Here is an 18,689-nt window from a genome sequence, read left to right as displayed (position 1 = left end):
GTATACTCCCCCCCCTCTATTATCGTACGTCACAATACACGTGCTTGTGTGGTCTCGCAACTTTCGCAGTATTTTTAACCTCGCATTATAAAGTGCCGATAGCATAAGTGTGTCTTCGTTGAAAGCTTGTTTTCGCAAATACAACTACTACTACTACTATTACAAAATATAAGGAAAACATGAATGGTATAAAACAAGTAGCGTTTAATCTGACCACTCTTAGCAGTGTGGGTTTAGGAGGCTGGTATTTGGGCAAGCTTTCCGAACAAAAGCGATATTCGAACGAAAAAGACAATGAAACGAACATTTTATCGAGGATACCAATTCGAAGTATGCCAGGATTGCCCTTGTTTGGTACTGTTTCGGCGGCCACTTCTTTGACGTCCGCTGAAAGTATCCGTGAGATGGGTTCCAAAGTGTCTTCCATCGCTACGAGAGTGTCGCAAGTAAGTGACAGTCAAACAAATTTATTTAGTGTATGACATCAATTTAGATAATTTAATAATATATTATTTAGATTAGATAATTCATAATAATATAATCAATTTAATTCTGATGAAGAAGGAAAAAAATGAGAGATAAAGGATATATAAAGGATAATGTAATAAAATAGTTAAATTATACTGGAATATGTCAGTAATAAGTAAAGTCACAATAGCATATAATAATAAATAATTTTTTATAGAGTATCTTTTTAAATAAAAAATCAAATTTATAATTTAACAATATACCAATGTTTAGAGAAATATTAATAATTATAACATCATGATAAAAATTGTACTAGACAAATAAATTATACCGGACATTGTGACAGATTATGAAATTTGGTTTTCCCGGGTTGGATCATATCAGGTCATACGAGGATTTCGTGTTATCATACGACAGGAGAAATAAAGTCGCTCACTGGGTGTTTGAACACTTGACTAAAGAAAGATTACAGTGTAAAAATGAAGTGGATCGCTCAAAATGCGAATTCAAGCCTGATCAGAGTATACATCCTTTCTTCAGGTGAATGGAAAAATAAAAGCGTAATTAAAACTAAAATAATTTTTATATGTTATTAATATTAAAATTGTTTCAAAGTTTATTACTAATTCTGTTTAATCGATTAATTTGCTAAAATTAATTGAATCTTTTAATCTTGATGAGATACCAATAGATCGGATAATACAGATTACAAGGGAAGTGGCTATGATCGTGGTCACTTGGCTGCAGCTGGAAATCATAAAATGGAACAAAATCATATGGAGCAAACCTTTTTTCTCTCCAATATGGCACCGCAAGTCGGTGTAGGTTTCAACAGAGATTCCTGGAACAGATTGGAGAAACATGTTCGAAAATTGACAAATGTCTATAAAGATGTTTATGTGTGCACAGGGCCATTATATCTTCCCAAGTGTGTTTTTTTCCTTGCAATTTCCTTCCATTTTGCTCATTGTAGAATATTACTTAACAAATATTTTTTTATTAACTAGTTTTCCTTAAAATATTAATTTTTAAAATTAATAATGTAATAAAAATGTTTTGATCTCTTTTTATTTGTAGGAAAGAGCCAGATGGAAAAAAGTATGTGCGTTACGAAGTGATAGGCGCGAATCATGTGGCGGTACCTACTCATTTTTACAAAGTGGTTGTTGGCGAGACAAATGATGGCAAGTTGGATATGGAGGCTTTTGTGATGCCAAACGCGCCAATTGATGATAATGCACCGCTCACTAATTTCCAGGTATATGTGTGTTTACATCTCGTACGATAAATACAATCAAAGCGTAATTAATCGGAATATTAAGATTAAATAAAATAAAATAATAATAAATAACAAAATATGATTTTCTTTCATCAGTTATTTGGGTATTATAAAATAAGATATAAGAAATGAATTTACGAAAATATAATAATTACAAGAATATAATTAATTTTAATTAATAGGTGCCACCAGAGAATGTTGAACGTGCTGCTGGACTTTTATTTTTTGACAAAATATCGCGCGACAAATTAAGCAAGGTAAATGGCAAAAGGATAGGCTTGCTTTAACGACTGCTCTTAAATAATAAAGAATCTCAATTTTGAATTACAATTGTACAAAGATTCTTAATTTCTAAATGTCATCAAGCATATATATAAATTTAGTTAGAAATTCTAAAACTATTATTATACATAATTTTTAGGAGTTTTATCAATTATGACATATATATTATATATTATTTTAGCTATATTTTATCGAAATAATATAGAACTGTTTGTTAAATTATATATGCATTTATTGATTTTGTACATTTAATTATCCACTTGGAATCATTTTGTCTTAAGTAACACGCTCTATTGGAGTACCCTCATATTTCCATTTGTCACATTTGAATAAAATGCTTGCATTCGAATTTATTTATTCTCTTGTTTCTTTTATCAAAAGAAAAAGAGAGAAAGTATGAGTTTAGGTACGGATACATTTGTGAAATAAATTATATTTATGAAAAACTTTACACACAAAAGTGAGAGAAAAAAAGATATTAATTTTTCGAATTATACATGTATTCGAGCAATTTTTAAACATACGTTAGCATAATAAAGTAATAAGATTACAAAAAATGATTTAATTTAATCTATTTTTCTGGAATATACTTAAGCTTTTTTTCTTATTTTATGTTAAAAATTCAGTCTTGAACAAACGCTTTAAAAAGATGAATCAGATACACTTACACAAGAAAAAATCGCGTTTTAGAGAATAAATTCTTATAACTCTTAAAAATGTCTCGCCGTTCTACTTTGGTCGTGGTAATATAATTACGTACCGATTAATAAGTACTATTCATTATCATTAAATAATACTAATAGCCATACAAAAGTTCTAAATATAAATGATAAATTCCTTAATATAATCTTAAAATCCTTAAAATAATCTTCTCGATTAAGTTTATGAGCTAGTCTATGTACAAAATTAACAGGCGCGACAGTACGAATCTTATGCGAGCATTTAAAGTTCTCTTTTTCATTTTGCTCGTATCGTGAAAACATTCGATGACAAAATCGTCATCTCTTCAGAATAAGTCGGAATACATGTCGCTACTTAACAATATTATGACATAGTATACATAATTCTCGCATGGAGAAAGAGAGAGATAGGCAAATTAAATGAAATTTCACACATTATATAATATTTGATTTACTTTCTTCCATTATATTATGATTCAACAAAAAAAAAATTTTAAATAAGAAAGATTAAGATCAATTTAAAAGAGGTAAAATTTAATAAAAAAGTGAAAAATGAAGAATATTAGAACTAGAGTAAAAAGGTGACATATGCATGATTCCTAAGAAAAGATTTTATTAAAGTTAAATTAAAAGAAAAATTATTACAAATGTAAAATTATTACAATTTAATTAATATTGAACTCTAGAAGAAAATAAAATTTAATTAAATTAAATAATAGCATATGTGTGTGTGTGCGCGCGCGTGTGTGTGTGTGTATAATAAATAGCGATAAAAAGAAATATAAAGGAAAATTTAGAATATAAAGAAAAGTTTAGAAATAGCAAGAAAAAGAATGGATGATATATAAATCAAATTTAAAAAATACAATAAAGAAATACGCAATTTTATAAAATTAATCCTTTGGAATTTTTAGGATTAAAAATTTGAATTCACAGGATAATTTCCTTTAATTCGCCTATTTTTTCACAAATATGAAAACATTTTATGTATTATACTCGGAGATCTCCTATATGTTTTACATGTACGTTTTCTGAAATTTTGTCTAGTTTGTTCCTTCTTTTTCTATCGATATTGCAGCATCGCAACTTATAAATAATATCTCTTTAAGAAGAATTAGGCACTAAAATGGACGGGTTTGATTACTTTGTCTCCTTCGAGTATTACCTAACATCTTAAGGACACTTTTGAAAGCGTTAAGTACACTTTGTTACAATCTACACATGGGAGGGATCTATATTTTACGCATATCATCTATAAAGTGTGTCTTGGAGAGAGAGAGAGAGGGAGAGGCATAAATCACTCTCTTTACTATTATTCTATGAAATCCTTTTAGGCAAGCACATCATTAGAATTAAATTCGAGTTTTTTCTTCTCAAGTTCTTTACTTTTAGTATTTATAAATTTTAAAATTCATAAATCTTTTAAATATTAAGCTTTTCGAGCTTATTTTTCCAAGATATTTGGATTTATAAATGTTTAATTTTTCAAATCTAATTGCATTATTATTGGTCCCTCGGATTCAATTTAAAAAATTTTCATTTAAAATTATGATTTTAATAATAATCATTTTTGAAACAGATTATTTAAGAAATATATTAATGTACGTTATATATTTTTCTCGGAGGCATTCTTTATGATATTCAGGAAACTCGAAGCAATAAAATGCTTTCATTTCATTCAATATGTGCAGAGTTTCCAAAACTTATTGGCAAAACTTGATCAATAATTATTTTTTCTGATGATAAACATACTATCGAGAAGTCCGTTGTGAGAATATTATTAAATTAATTATTGATAAATATGCATAAAAAATTACATCAAACATCTCGACATCTCAGATATATTGTAGAAGTAATTGATATATGAATCTTCTTATGAAGAAGTTAATGTTAAACACTTTTAGTTATTCTGAGATATATCATTTTAAATCACTTCTCTTTCTATTCCCTTTTTTTTATCAGTTTACATTTGACTTAGTCTATATTTTCTCAGAATTCTATTTTGCAAAATATATCTCAAAATCAAATGATTGATAAAGTGCAAGCTCTTATGCATATTTATTTTATCATTAATTTTGAAATCCTTTTGCCCATATAATTATCATATAAGTAATCAATAAATTAAAAGGATTTCACGGAAATTTTTGAACTAATCTCAAAATAACATGAGATTTTTTTTTACTATAACATATGTTACAGTAAATTTTTTCTAATTCATTTATATCTTTTTGTTATAATGAAGTAATGAGGACTAGAAGACGCGATGAGTAATCGTTTCAATCTACGGTCATTCATCGAGTAATCTGCATTATTTAAATTGAGAAACTTTGCAATCGAACAAATCACGTTTTCGGAAGACTAGGCTATACAAACATATTTTTCGATATATGGAACATCAACGAATTGTCAATTTCAATATGTCATATTATTAGATATTTAATAATTTAAATATTATGATATAGTAAATACACAATTGTGACTTTAATTTATACATCGTAATAAATTTAATTTTAATTTTAAATAAATTTAATTTTAGAAGAATCTTAATTCGCATAAACTTCATTTCACATACAAAAAAGAATTTTAATTTTTACAATCAAGAGAATTTTAATAAAATCATAATTTTATCTTTACTATTTGTTTGCGCTTATAAAATCTGCTTTTTTGAAAAAAAAGCAGTTTCCATATATCGAGGTTTGTCCGCATTGCTTTAATTAAATCAATTATATGTCTCTTCAATTAGATTAATCTCTCTTCTGGTGGAGGCTTCATCACATTATCCATTTCCACTCGCGGATTGCTGAATTCTTGAGCACTGGGACTGTACGTACCACGTGTTGCACGCTTTTTTCTCGCCATCATGAAAAACGCAACAAGGGAGCCGATAGCGATGAGGAGAAGGCAGCCCACGATCGGGCCCACAATGACCGCTATACCGAGAACTTGACTACCCAAATTGTTGGCTACAGTAGCTTTCTAAAGAATAATTATTTTTTGAAATTATTAATATAAAGAAGTAAATAAGTATACTTATGTATACTAATTGTGTATTAACACATACACATACATATGTTATAATTAATTAATTCGATTTATGAACAAAGGAATTTTGTTTAAATAACAAATTTACAGAATATAATATACATTACATATGTTATAGTTTTTGTAAAAAAAATCAGCTTTTTTATAAAAAATTTTAATCTTTATAAAACATCTTTATAAAACATTCCTTGTAAAAGTCGACATTTTATAAGAAATTTACACATACCATATGTATGTTTTTTTTTATAAAAAAAAGATTGAATTTACAAAACACATGCACACATATACACATACATATTTATATTATATAATAAATATTTATAATATAAAATTTTGAAAACAACTTAAAATTATTTATATACATAACATTTTAACGAATTATAATACTTTTTCATAAATAATGTTCTATATGAAGTAATATTCTAATATAAAAATAATAATTATAATGTTAACAAATTTTAATTTTTAGAACATATTTTAATTATAAGAAAATTTGTATATGTTATGGAAAAGTTTAAAAACTTTTATCAATTATTATGTAATATTTATTATAAATACATTTTTTCATCGTAAAAATTCGAGAAACGAATAATTGCTTTCTGTTTGCATAACTATATGGTGCAGAATGATGATGTACTGTATTTCATGTATTCTTACTATGTTTATCACATTATTAATTATAAGATAAACTAGTTTTTATCTCTTTGTATCTTGTATGTACATAATCTAATCTAAAAAGAATTTCTCTTTAAATTTTATCTTACCTCTGTACAATTTTGTCCTGTATATTCAGAAGTGCAATGGCATTCGTATCTGCCATCGTGAGCACATTTACATGTACCACCGTTCTGGCAATAATCCTAAATATAAAAATAAAATAAAATTAATATATATAGCAATAAAACGAGTGAACACAAATATTATGCTACTTTACTTTCTCATTTTAAAGTTATAATTTTTTATTACTGAAGTTTCTCGAAAGAGACTCGTTTTTTTTTTTTTTTTTTAAAGCACATCAATACTATCACACACACACACACACACACACACACACACACACATTTTTCTCAATTTCCCAAAAACTTGTTTATTAATTTTGAGAAACATTTTTAGAAACGTTTAATTTTTAGAAACGTGCGTTTCTGCTTTCTTATTTATTAAATTTAAGTAATATAAAATTTTTATAAATATCTATTACTTATCACATTTGTTATCATTTCTTTGTCATTTTATTTTTTAACAGCATGCTGAAGAACTCACTTCTTGGCAGGGATCCACCATGTCGCAATTATTGTATCCGCAATAGCCGGGATCGCAGATGCACTGGTAAGTACCTTGCAGATTCTCACATTTACCGTGCCCGCAATCAATCTCCGGATTTTGACACTCGTCCACGTCAATGGAGCAATGAGGACCGGTGTATCCAGTGCCCTGGCAGTCGCACGTAAAGCTACTCACTCCATCATAACACTTGCCATCATTCTTGCAGGGCACGTTACCTTCAAGATCCGGCGCGCAATCATCGATATTGGTCTCGCAATACATACCGGAGTAACCGAGAGAGCAGGTGCATTTCGGCGTCTATTTTATAATAACAATTGCATAATTATTAGAAAACATAAAGAAATTTTAGGAATTTTAACCCGTAAAAAATTGTACAAAACTCGGAATAACAATTTCAATTTAAGAACTTAAGAATTCAGGAAAAGGAAAAATTAAGATGTTAATAATTAAATTCAAAGAAAGATGTAAGAATTAAAGAGTCTTAAAAATTAATTTTTTTTTTTCCAAAAAGATTGATCAAAACAAAAGTTTAAATTTTAAAAATATTTAAATTTAATAAGAAATTCAATCCTTCTATTTCTATATAATTTATAGTTATCTCTAAAATCGAGAAAACTGAATTGTATAATAATTCAAAAATTTTTAAGTAACCACGTATTCTAGAGTACGTATTATTGAAATGCAAGGAATTACCTGAAGATACAGAAAGTCGCATCTTCCGCCATTCTGGCATTTCTTACGAATACAGTAGGGTGTATCGCAGATTGGACCGTCGTAACCAGGCATGCAATTACAGGTGAAGTTGTCGCCCGTCTTCGTATTCGGTATGTCTACACAAGTAGCGCCGTTCTTACATGGTTCGTTCTCGCAAGTAATAAGTCGAAAGCTCTCGCATAGATTGCCGGTAAATTGATCCGGACATTCGCATCTGAAATGACCTGGCAGATTCACGCAGACACCGTCATGTTGGCACGGACTCAGCGTCACGCATTCGTTGATATCACTATCGCATCTGTGACCAAAAGGAAATCGATAGAAGATAATGTTCTTTATGATTATTGACACAGTTTTAATCTTACGTATTTATGGAATTTATCCGATATTATGATTATATGAAGCTAATATGTGATATCAGAATGTGATATGACAAGTAACTGATAAGAATGTTTTAAAGGTATTGTGATTGTTCTAGAAATTATTTGAAGCACACTTATAATTTGTCTAAAATCTAGAAAATAAGTTAATTCTTGCATAATTGTGTTCGCGTTTTATTATATTTTTAAGAGATTTGAAGTTTTCAGAAATTAGAGCCTCCTATAGTAAAAAGACTTTAATTAGAAAGTAAAATTATTTTATGATCTCTAATTTTAATAATGAAATTTAAAACGTCAAGGAAAAAAAATAAAGATTTTTTTATACATAACAACTAAAAGAAGTAATTTTAAAAGGAAAACTACTAACAGCCATCCCTGCCAGCCAATGTTGCACACACAGGTGTAATTGGCGATACCGTCGATGCAAGTCGCCCCATTCTGACACTTATTGCCAACGCACTCGTCGATGTTGATGGAACAATCATCTTCGGCATAACCAGCTGGACATTCGCACACATAGCTGTTAGCCTTATCGAGACAATAACCATCGTTCTTACAATCCGTATCGAAGCATAGTTGGCAGCCGACGCTATCGCGATGAGTGCCATTGTCATTATCCTGCAACGCCAAGAACTCTAACGGCGTGAAGTTTGCGTTTTGATATACCTCTTCGTATGTAAAATAATGTAGCAATATACTGCCGATACGGACTTCACCCAGACATCCCTTAAACGGTTCTCCTATATGACAGAAAAACAAAAGTAGATATTTTTTATTTTCAGAAGAAAAAAGGTAAATAAAAAAAATATGACTGGTTTCGCAATAAGAATTCTTAACGATTATAGAGACTTAAGAGTAACAGTGAAATGAAAAATTATTCTTTCAAATTTCTTGAAAATTCTCTATTAAAATACTCACCGGACATCATATTATGCGACGGTATAGCTGTTGTAAGCTTATGTTCATTATAATCCACATTATTGCCCTCGATTCCATTTCTCCTTTCATGTCTGAATCCAACATAAGTATGCACATCGGACAAGGCACTGGAAAGTCCACCCAATGTGACCGTTCCGGTCACTAGAAGATCATACCACAGTTGGAAACTAAAGTTGGGACTCATGCGAGGTTGTTCTTCAGTAGGATTTACGTAACCACATTCTATAGAATTATTGTTCAATTTAATAAGCAGCGAGGTCCAATTCCCATCAGGTTGACTCTTGCCAAAGGAAATAGTATCCTGATTCTCTAAATCGAGTCGCCAAGACACGGAGACAAAATCCTTGAAGACGGACACAGTGAAGTGATGGTCGCCTACTTGAGGTGCCATATGAAACAGTGTGCCGCCGGTATTAGATCGATACGTAATCTCGATGGTATCGAGAATAAAATTACTGGCGTCCGTAATCTCATCGGCGCGTCCGTATATGTACGTGAAGGCAGTGGAAATTCCGTCGAAAGTCGCGTTAGCGATGCACTCGTAACCGTCATCAAGATTTTGACAACGCGAGCCTACAGGACAGTCCTGCAGTTGGCAAAACTCCATCTCTTGACAAGTCTTGCCGGTATAGCCGCGCGGGCATTGACACCAAAAATCGTTCCATGTCACATGACACGAGCCGTTATGGTTGCACGGACTGCTTATGCACACGTTGTCTGATACTACACCCTCAAAGACTTTCGTACGATCGAAAGAAACATTGCCGAACTGAATGAGTGTGGGAATATCCTTTACCTGGAAAAAAAGAGAAACTGTGAACTGAAAATTCTAAATATGAAAATATATTGTAAAGATGATTGAAAATTAGAAAATAGAAAGAGTGAAACGATGTGATACATGAAATATAATGAAAGTTAAGAAGGATTTTCAATTACCTTTAATGGAAAGAATTCCACCATCATTGTTTTTGTACCATTTGATAGCTGCACATCCTGAATGACTCCTTTAAAATTAAGCCGCTGTTCTTCCATCGGCCTGTTATCAACCTGGCGAATATATCGTGACGTCTGTGGCAGGCCTCCCAGATAGAGAACGGTCACATTCAAATCTCCTGTAGCGCTAATGGTCTTGCGGAAGTACTCAGTACCGTTGATTTTGACTTGAACGAGAGTGACGTTCCTCGCTACTTGAATCAGATGATTGTTTCCGTCATTGAGCTTCACGCCACCGACGGTATAAGCCTCTGTGCCATTGAATTGAATCCTCACAAGTAATTCTCCGCCTTCCACCAACTGCGCCGCTATGTAGGTTCTCTCTTGAGATTTTTGATCATATTGAGGATCTGGTTCCGTGCCTAAATAGAAGATATCACCACGACTCTCTCGTGTGCGAATGAACATGGAGATATCGACGACAGAACTAACCGTTCGTCTAGCCGTATCGCTGACTTTCACAGTCACGTAACCATTCGTAATGTTCTCGTAGCCAAACGTAGCGGCGGTCATGTTGTACTGGCAGGTATGGCCGAGATAAGGACGCTCGCACTTGCAATAAAAATCACGCCAACGATCAGTGCAATGACCGTCATTCTTGCAAGGATTCGGCGAGCACTGAGGTTCACGAGGACAACCTGCTTCCAGATCTTCCGTATGTACGGTTTTTGATGCTTTACCAGAGTAGACCTAAAATAAATTGAAAAATGTAAAACAGTGTTGCAAGAATTTTGAAAATGCGGTTGAATTTATCAGTTTAGTAGATTGAGAAACTTTGAAAAAGTTTTTTTAGAATTCAATTATTTGCAAGATTAAAAATTAAGCTTATCACAAAGTTAATGTTGATTTCTTAGTGAAATAAAGTTTAAGATTTTAATAATGTCAAGTAAATAAGACATATAAACTTTTTAAAATTTGTGACATAAAAATACAACGTTTATTACTAATTGTAATAATAAAAAAATTAATATTTTGCATTAATATATAAATTATGTAGAAACATAATTTGGAGGAATTATAACTTATAAACATGATATAAATTGAAAGGATAGATTAAAATAAATTGAGAAAAACAAATAATCAAAACTCCATACCCATTCGCCATTAATGACGACATCTTCCATACAGCCAACGAAGAAATTGAACGAAGGTATGCGAGACAATCTTCTTAGAAAACTGAGAGAACTGATGTGGCTACCTCCCACGAAAGTTGTGGGGAAAGATGTATGATTTGATGAGTTGGAACCTTCATTAGGGCTGATAGGATAGATGGTTTGTTCCTCGTTGGCCGAAAGAACGAGATGAGTCGCATTGATCGCCACGAAGGCCTTTTGCCACTTGGAATCATTGAGTCCGCTTCCTACGAAGACTCCGTCCCATTTGTTCAATATGCTGGAGTGTATGTTGAGCTTGCCATTTACCAATTGAAGGATATAAATCGTTACGCCTTTGCCAAATGCCAAAAAACCGTTCGGTAAGGTGGTTCTAAAGCGAAACTGGATATCATAGCCTTCATCGCGTGTGGTGTTCACCAGGACATATGAACTGCCACTCAGAGACATTGTAGTTATCTATGAATTTATTGAATAATTTCTTAAGATTTGCTGCTTATGAAACTGTTTTTAACAAATGTTTCATATATTTATACACCTTTCTCTGTCCGAACCCTATAAGCACACAATATTCCTAGAATATTGTATAAATATTATTAACTGTTAATAATATTTATACAATATTCTAGGAATATTGTGTTTTATAGAGAATTATTTCGGGAAGAATTCAACGATAAAGCATAATTAAGTATAATATGTAAATAGTTTGATATGTTTTTACATATGTATACATGTTTTATATATATATATATATATATATATATATATATATATATATATATAAAATTACTATCTAATGAGATTTATGTATGATATCTAATAATTTTTACTTTTTAATTATTTAATACAATTTTTTTTGTTTTATCTTATTTGAAAGAATAAGATAGAAAAAAAGAATAAAAAATTTTATTAAATAATTAGAAAATGACAACCATTAGTTATTTAAAAAAATCTTAGAAACGAGAATAGAAGTATAAAAGTATTCCGTGTTTGAGATATCGAAGAAACAATGCTTTTAAATTAATAATGTATGTTAAAATGTATGTTAATTAAAATTATTTTAATAACAATTTTCTTATCCAAAAAGTATAAGTTCTTAATTATTATTATTTTAAAGTTAAAATCGCATTAAATAAATATTCAATGAATGTTAAAAATACACTGATTTTCTGTTTCTTGATAAAAGATGTACGATTTAAATTTATTTAAATCTTTGTCTTTCTCTTTTAACGTAATTTAATAATTTAGAATTTCTCAATACTCAATTTATTATTTTTTTTGTTACCTTATTATCAATTAAGTATGAATGTTTATTATTTTATTGATTAAGTTTTATTCTATATTTTTATTTTTACTATAATATAAATATTGCTATCTTTTTTAAAATTACGTTAATAATTTTTGCATATTTTATATTATAAATTTTATTATATCTTTTGATATAAATTCTTGTATGCAAGTCTATTATCTTAAAGATAGGAGAGAAAAAAGTTTTATATAAATATAATCACTCACATAATCGCACACTTCACCGTGGTAACCATTAGGACAGGTGCAATTGAACTTGTGAATGGTTTCGTCAACAAGGTAAGGCAAACAAGTGCCACCATTTTTACAGGCATTGCCTTGACAGCCGATTAGCTTCACTGAACAGTTTTTGCCACCATACTCCGGTTCGCAAGTGCAAAAGTAGTCGGCTCTGCCATCGGTACATATTCCATGCTCGCAGGGGTTGTATCTTTTGCATTCATCAATCTCGTGCTGACAATGATCTCCCTCAAAGCCTTCGTCGCATTCACAGGTATAGCCGCCGATGCGATCCATGCACGTGCCTGGGCCGCAAGGATTGCTATCGCACTCATTGACGTTTACCTCACAATTTTTGCCGTTGACACCGTCCACGCAAAGGCACTCGTATCTATCAGGATTTTATGAACTTTTAGTCACTTTTAGTGAGAAAAAATATAAAGTGAATTTTTGGTAAAGAAAAATCAAAGCTTTTGAAAGAGTTATTTAAAAACTCACCCGCTAGCGTTGATATAACTAAATTCCTGATTGAATATTGCGGGTAAGCTTAAAGCTTGCCTATCGTAGAGCTCCCTGTTTGACCGTTCAAGGCAAGTGCCATTGTATTGACAAGGCGAGCTCTCACATTCGTTCACGTCTACCTCACAATTCCTGCCAGTGTAACCAACATAGCATTGGCATTTGTAATTTTTAATGTCATCTAGGCAGTGACCGCCATTTACACATGGTTGTGAGAGGCATTCGTTGATATTTTCTTCACAACGTGGACCCTTAAAAAAATAAATCCAGAATAAAAAAGAATTTTAAAAATTAAAATAAAAGTTTAAATAAAATTCTTTATTCAAAATTAAGTTTAAAATAAATTAAAAAAAATAAGAATTAATATAAAAAATTGATATAAAAATAAATTGTAATTGTAAACAAAATATAATTAGAGAGATAAATCAATATTAAAAAAGAAAAAAATAAATATCGTGGTATTATTCTTGCATTATGACATTAGCATCGATACCAGCCACTTGCCTATTTAATCATATTGGATAAAATATAATTAAATTACACACTAAACGTAATTACTTCAAGAAGTTATTATCAAAATACAATACACAATATACATGACCTGGGAAATAAATAAAATTAAAGCAAAATCTTAGAATAAGAGAAATGAAAAAGAGAAAGCATGTGCGGCTAGAATTGTCAAAAATCAAATTAACTGCAACTAAAAAGAGTTAATACTTTAGTGAGAAAAAATTATCTTTTATGATATTTCACAAAGATATCATTTGTAACAAAGAAGAAATTTTTTGATATTTTTATAATAAAATAGCAAATTCTACCTCGAAACCGGTATCGCTGCAGTCGCAGGTGTAACTGTTTACGCCATCAATGCACCTTCCTAAATTCATGCAGGGTGACGATTTACATTCATCAACATTAATTTCACAATTTGCACCGAGAAAACCCGCCGGGCATACGCATTTGTATGATGCTATGCCGTTTATGCACCGCGCTCCGTTTAAACACGGGTTGCTATCGCATTCATTCACATCTACTTCGCAGGTTTTGCCGGTGTAACCAGGTTGGCACAAACACTGAAACGTATTGATGCCGTCGAGGCATGTGGCATTATTCTTGCATGGACCACATAAGCACTCATCGATGTTGATGTCACAATGATCGCCGGAGAAACCCGGCCGACAGAAACAGTTGTAGCTACCCTCGGTGTTGACGCAAATGCCGTTGTTGCATAGAGAGTTGCCATGTAAATCACATTCATTCACATCAAGATCACAGTATTTACCTGAAAATAGAGTTCAATTTCGTTTTCCACTCAATTTTCGCAAAAAGAAAATATATCTTTGAAATATTTTTTATCTTTCTCTATTTCTCTATTATATTTGGATTATATTTAATCCAAAAATGTAAAAAGATTTATCTCTCAATAAAACGAAAAAATATATAATGTATTTCTAAAGTTATTATAAAAGATGTAAAAAGATAAATTAAAAATAAATTAACACAATAATTATAATTTGTTATTAATGAAATTATGCTCTACAAACTGCGCTTGTTCTTTTTGCCTTTGCTTATTGTGAATTATTTTTTGTCTATTTAAAGTAATATAAAAATATTATAATATAAAAACTCATATAATTAAATGTTATTAAAAAAACTGAATAAAGAAATCGAATATAAAACTTAAAAAAACTGAATAAAGAAATCGAATATAAAACTTAAAAAAAACCTTAGAATAATTAAAATTATTATTTTCAACGATATTCATAAAATAATGAAGTAAAAATTTTATGTTTAGAATAATAATTAAAAATAACATACATATGTATGCAAAATATAATTTTTTCAAGTTCCAAAATATTTTTAATCAGTCTTGCGACGGTCTCCTTATGTAGACTAGCTTTTAAAATTTACCTTGGAAGCCGTTTATACATTTGCACTCAAATCCGTGGTCACCGAGATCGACGCACGTGCCGTTGTTACATGGTTTTGCGGCACAGTGATCTATGATTAACGTACAATTGGGGTCTCTGTAGCCTTCGCGACATTTACATTCGTAAGCTGCAATACCGTCGACGCAGATCTTGCCATCGGGACAGACTGCGCCTATACAATCGTCGATGTTTACGTCGCATACCTTGAATAATTATTATTAAATGTTATTATCTATATATCCTGTATATATTTGTATATATACACATACACACACACACACACACACACACACACACATACACACACACACACACACACACACACATGTATGCATATAAATAAACTTAAATAAAGAATGTAGTACATGCATTTTATTATTTGCTTATATCCTATGCACATATGTATATAGTATATCATATATAAATAAAAAATAAAATATATATAATACAAATATCATCGTGTATATATATATTAATATTATTGTTTGTATATTTATATAAGTATATATATTATTTATATATATAATTTATATATATATATATATATATTTTTTTTTATTATTTATTATTTATATACATAATTTATATGTATATATATAATTTTATATATATATATATATATATATACATATAAATATATGTATATATTTCTTTTTTACTTATATATTTTATAATTATATTTTTTATGTATACTATCTCTCTCTCTCTCTCTCATCTTCTATATTTATATATAAAGATGTCATGCCCTACGATACCTTGCCCTCGAAGCCATGTGGACATTCACAAACAAAATCCCTCTTCGATCTCAACATCAATGTACAATTACCGTTGTTTTGACAAGGATTTATAGCGCAAGCATCATATTCCTGTTCGCAATTATCACCCATAAAATCTCTAGTACAGTTACACGTATATCCATTGACACGATCGATGCAAATGCCGCCATTTTGGCACGGTTGTGACAGGCACTCATCTACATTGAGATGACAGTTCTTTCCTGCAAAGAATATCACTTTCAGAAAAAAAACTAAGTATTTAAAGAATAAAAAACCTCCAAGTATTTAAAAAAATATATAATTGTAAAATTACCTATAGTCCAAAAAAATAACTACAAAAATTAAACTTGTTTTAACAATAAAAATTGCGACAAAAATAAATTGCAAATAGAAATTGCAAGAAAATTTAAGATTCAACTACAAACATTTTAGATGTATAGAACAAGATTTAATAGTTAAAGTTATAAAAAGTAGTAAAACTATAGTTATAAATAATTAAAATTATAAAATTAAAGTTACAAATAAGTTATGAAGTTATAGTTATAAAATTATAGAGTTATATAAAATATATTATGAAGAGAATTATATATATTAAAGTTATATAAAAAAAAAACCAAACATTCAAGCAAAGATATTAAGAAATGTATTAATTCCGATTGAAAGATCAGTTCTGATTAACTATAAGTATTAGAAAAATTTCTGATTAAAAAATTTAATTTTCTGATTAAAAAATTTAATTCTGATTTAACTAATATATAATTAAATAGTAATACAGACTATTAGTGATAAAAATGTATAGTTTTAAGACAGTTGACAATTTAATTAGATTAGAAAATGTGCGATAATACATTTTCGTGTATAATGCATACAATACATAACGATATAAATGCTTACGACACCTCTAAAGTTAGACATAAAAGTTTAAAATAAATTTAATAAACAATTACATTAACATCAATATTTTATTGATTTCGCTTTTGTTTTCTTTACTTATAATACTAATTTCCTAAAGAGAAGAATCTTTTTTTATAAGCTTAGGATTTATTCTTAGGAATGTTTGCTTTTGCCTAGTATAAAAAAATGTTAGCATATTAAAATAGAAACTAATTTCAAAGTATTGACGTAGCAAACGATTATCAATTTTAACTTTGGTACTTTTACCTCTCCATTCAGACAAACAAGTGCAATTAAAACCATCTCTATTGCTGGTGCAGGTGCCACCGTTAGCGCAGGGATTGCTGGCACAATAGTTGACGGTACAGTTGGGTGGATTACCCATAAAGCCGGGATTGCAAACGCACTGGGGACCATGGGCGTCTTCTACGCAGATACTGTTAGGTGGACAGGCCGCATTCTCGCAAAGACCTTTCAATTCGCAATGACGGCCTGTGAATCCTGGGAGACACTCGCAGTGATAAGTGCCAACGTCATCGATGCACTCGCCGCCATTGGCGCAAGGTCCCGATAAACATTCGTTTAAATTGAGCTCACAATTTTGACCCTCAAAGCCTTCCGGACAATTGCAAATGTAACTGCCGTAATAGTCGAAGCACAAGCCATTGTTTAGGCATGGATTTGCTTGACATTCATCAATATCCTCCTCGCAATTGATACCCTCGTAACTGAAAAACAAATAATGGAAAACGCTTGAAATATACCTATATATATATATATATATATATATATATATATATATATATATATATATATATATACAGGGTGATTCTGAACAAACGTTTGTCTTTAAAATATCAAATTCTTGAATGAATTCTAAGACGATTTTTCCTCTTGCAAAATTTTGCTCGAAATTTAGTTTTTAAACTATAAAGGAAAATAGTTAACTACTTACGGAACGAGTACAAGAGGTAGGCAGGGACGGCGCGATATAGGCAATTACGTGGGGCACTCACCGCGATCAGCTGATTGCTATACGCGATGACTGTAACAATCAGTGTGTGTGCGTGCGTGTGCGTGTGCGTACACATTCTCACACACACACTGATTGTTACAGTCATCGCGTATAGCAATCAGCTGATCGCGGCGAGTGCCCCACGTAATTACCTATATCGCGCCGTCCCTGCCTACCTCTTGTACTCGTTCCGTAAGTAGTTAACTATTTTCCTTTATAGTTTAAAAACTAAATTCCGAGCAAAATTTTGCAAGAGGAAAAATCGTCTTAGAATTCATTCAAGAATTTGATATTTTAAAGACAAACGTTTGTTCAGAATCACCCTGTATACTGGATGTTAAAAAAGTCTGGGCACGGTCGAATATCTCGATAAGGAAGAGTTTTACTAGAAAGTATTTCAGATAAAAGTTGTATGGCTTCGAGGGGGACATAAGATGGTGCCATTAGTTTGACCTTGAAGAGTCACCTGAAAATCACGTGAAGGTCACGTCCAACTTTTTAAATGGGACACCCTATATGCTTTTACATATTCTTATAGCTCATCTCGAGAGCTTTCCAAAACACTATAATTAAGTTAGTTTTCATTAAGTACTTTCCGAGTTATGAGGCTTGAAATAATTTCTTAATTTTACATAAACTGTAAAATATCTAGTAAAATATTCATTTTTCGATTACCTTACCTTAATACTTTTATGTACAAAATAATGAGAGGAATCAATTGGTGTAAAGAAAACACATAGTTGTTTTGAAGAGAAAATATGTAATTTGCAATTAACAATTCCATATTTTTTCTTAAAAACAACTGTATGTTTTCTTTACATCAATTGATTCCTCTCATTATTTTGTACATAAAA

The 18,689-nt window shown here is 30.5% G+C and overlaps 2 protein-coding genes across 4 annotated transcripts in view; one reads left to right on the top strand and one right to left on the bottom strand.

Moving 5' to 3' along the window:
* Positions 1 to 21: 21 nt before the first annotated feature.
* On the top strand, positions 22 to 2,251 carry Endog (endonuclease G, mitochondrial). The gene is made up of 5 exons (XM_083091490.1): positions 22 to 446; positions 815 to 1,008; positions 1,160 to 1,396; positions 1,546 to 1,726; positions 1,930 to 2,251. Exons 1-5 carry the CDS (start codon positions 180 to 182, stop codon positions 2,032 to 2,034), a joined length of 984 nt encoding a protein of 327 aa, XP_082947616.1. The 5' UTR covers positions 22 to 179; the 3' UTR covers positions 2,035 to 2,251.
* Positions 2,240 to 18,689, bottom strand: part of Crb (cell polarity complex component crumbs) — a 33,961-nt gene continuing 17,511 nt past the window's right edge. For all 3 annotated transcript variants that reach the window (XM_083091441.1, XM_083091458.1, XM_083091448.1), the window contains 14 exons: positions 17,088 to 17,548; positions 15,906 to 16,147; positions 15,131 to 15,353; positions 14,038 to 14,501; positions 13,199 to 13,470; positions 12,689 to 13,091; positions 11,156 to 11,632; positions 10,005 to 10,751; positions 9,048 to 9,864; positions 8,497 to 8,869; positions 7,729 to 8,047; positions 7,012 to 7,332; positions 6,516 to 6,611; positions 2,240 to 5,685 (listed from right to left, as the gene is read on the bottom strand). In XM_083091441.1, the coding sequence (XP_082947567.1) occupies positions 5,449 to 5,685; positions 6,516 to 6,611; positions 7,012 to 7,332; positions 7,729 to 8,047; positions 8,497 to 8,869; positions 9,048 to 9,864; positions 10,005 to 10,751; positions 11,156 to 11,632; positions 12,689 to 13,091; positions 13,199 to 13,470; positions 14,038 to 14,501; positions 15,131 to 15,353; positions 15,906 to 16,147; positions 17,088 to 17,548 (5,452 nt within the window). In that variant the 3' untranslated portion in view covers positions 2,240 to 5,448. The remainder of the gene's footprint in view (positions 5,686 to 6,515; positions 6,612 to 7,011; positions 7,333 to 7,728; positions 8,048 to 8,496; positions 8,870 to 9,047; positions 9,865 to 10,004; positions 10,752 to 11,155; positions 11,633 to 12,688; positions 13,092 to 13,198; positions 13,471 to 14,037; positions 14,502 to 15,130; positions 15,354 to 15,905; positions 16,148 to 17,087; positions 17,549 to 18,689) is intronic.

The sequence above is a fragment of the Camponotus vicinus genome, unplaced genomic scaffold (assembly GCF_025532165.1).
Source record: "Camponotus vicinus isolate PSW18456_S1 unplaced genomic scaffold, iyCamVici1.0 SCAF_1, whole genome shotgun sequence".
NCBI lineage: Eukaryota > Metazoa > Arthropoda > Insecta > Hymenoptera > Formicidae > Camponotus > Camponotus vicinus.
Note: the sequence above shows the minus strand (reverse complement) of the source record. Positions and strands in the feature narration are given on the sequence as shown.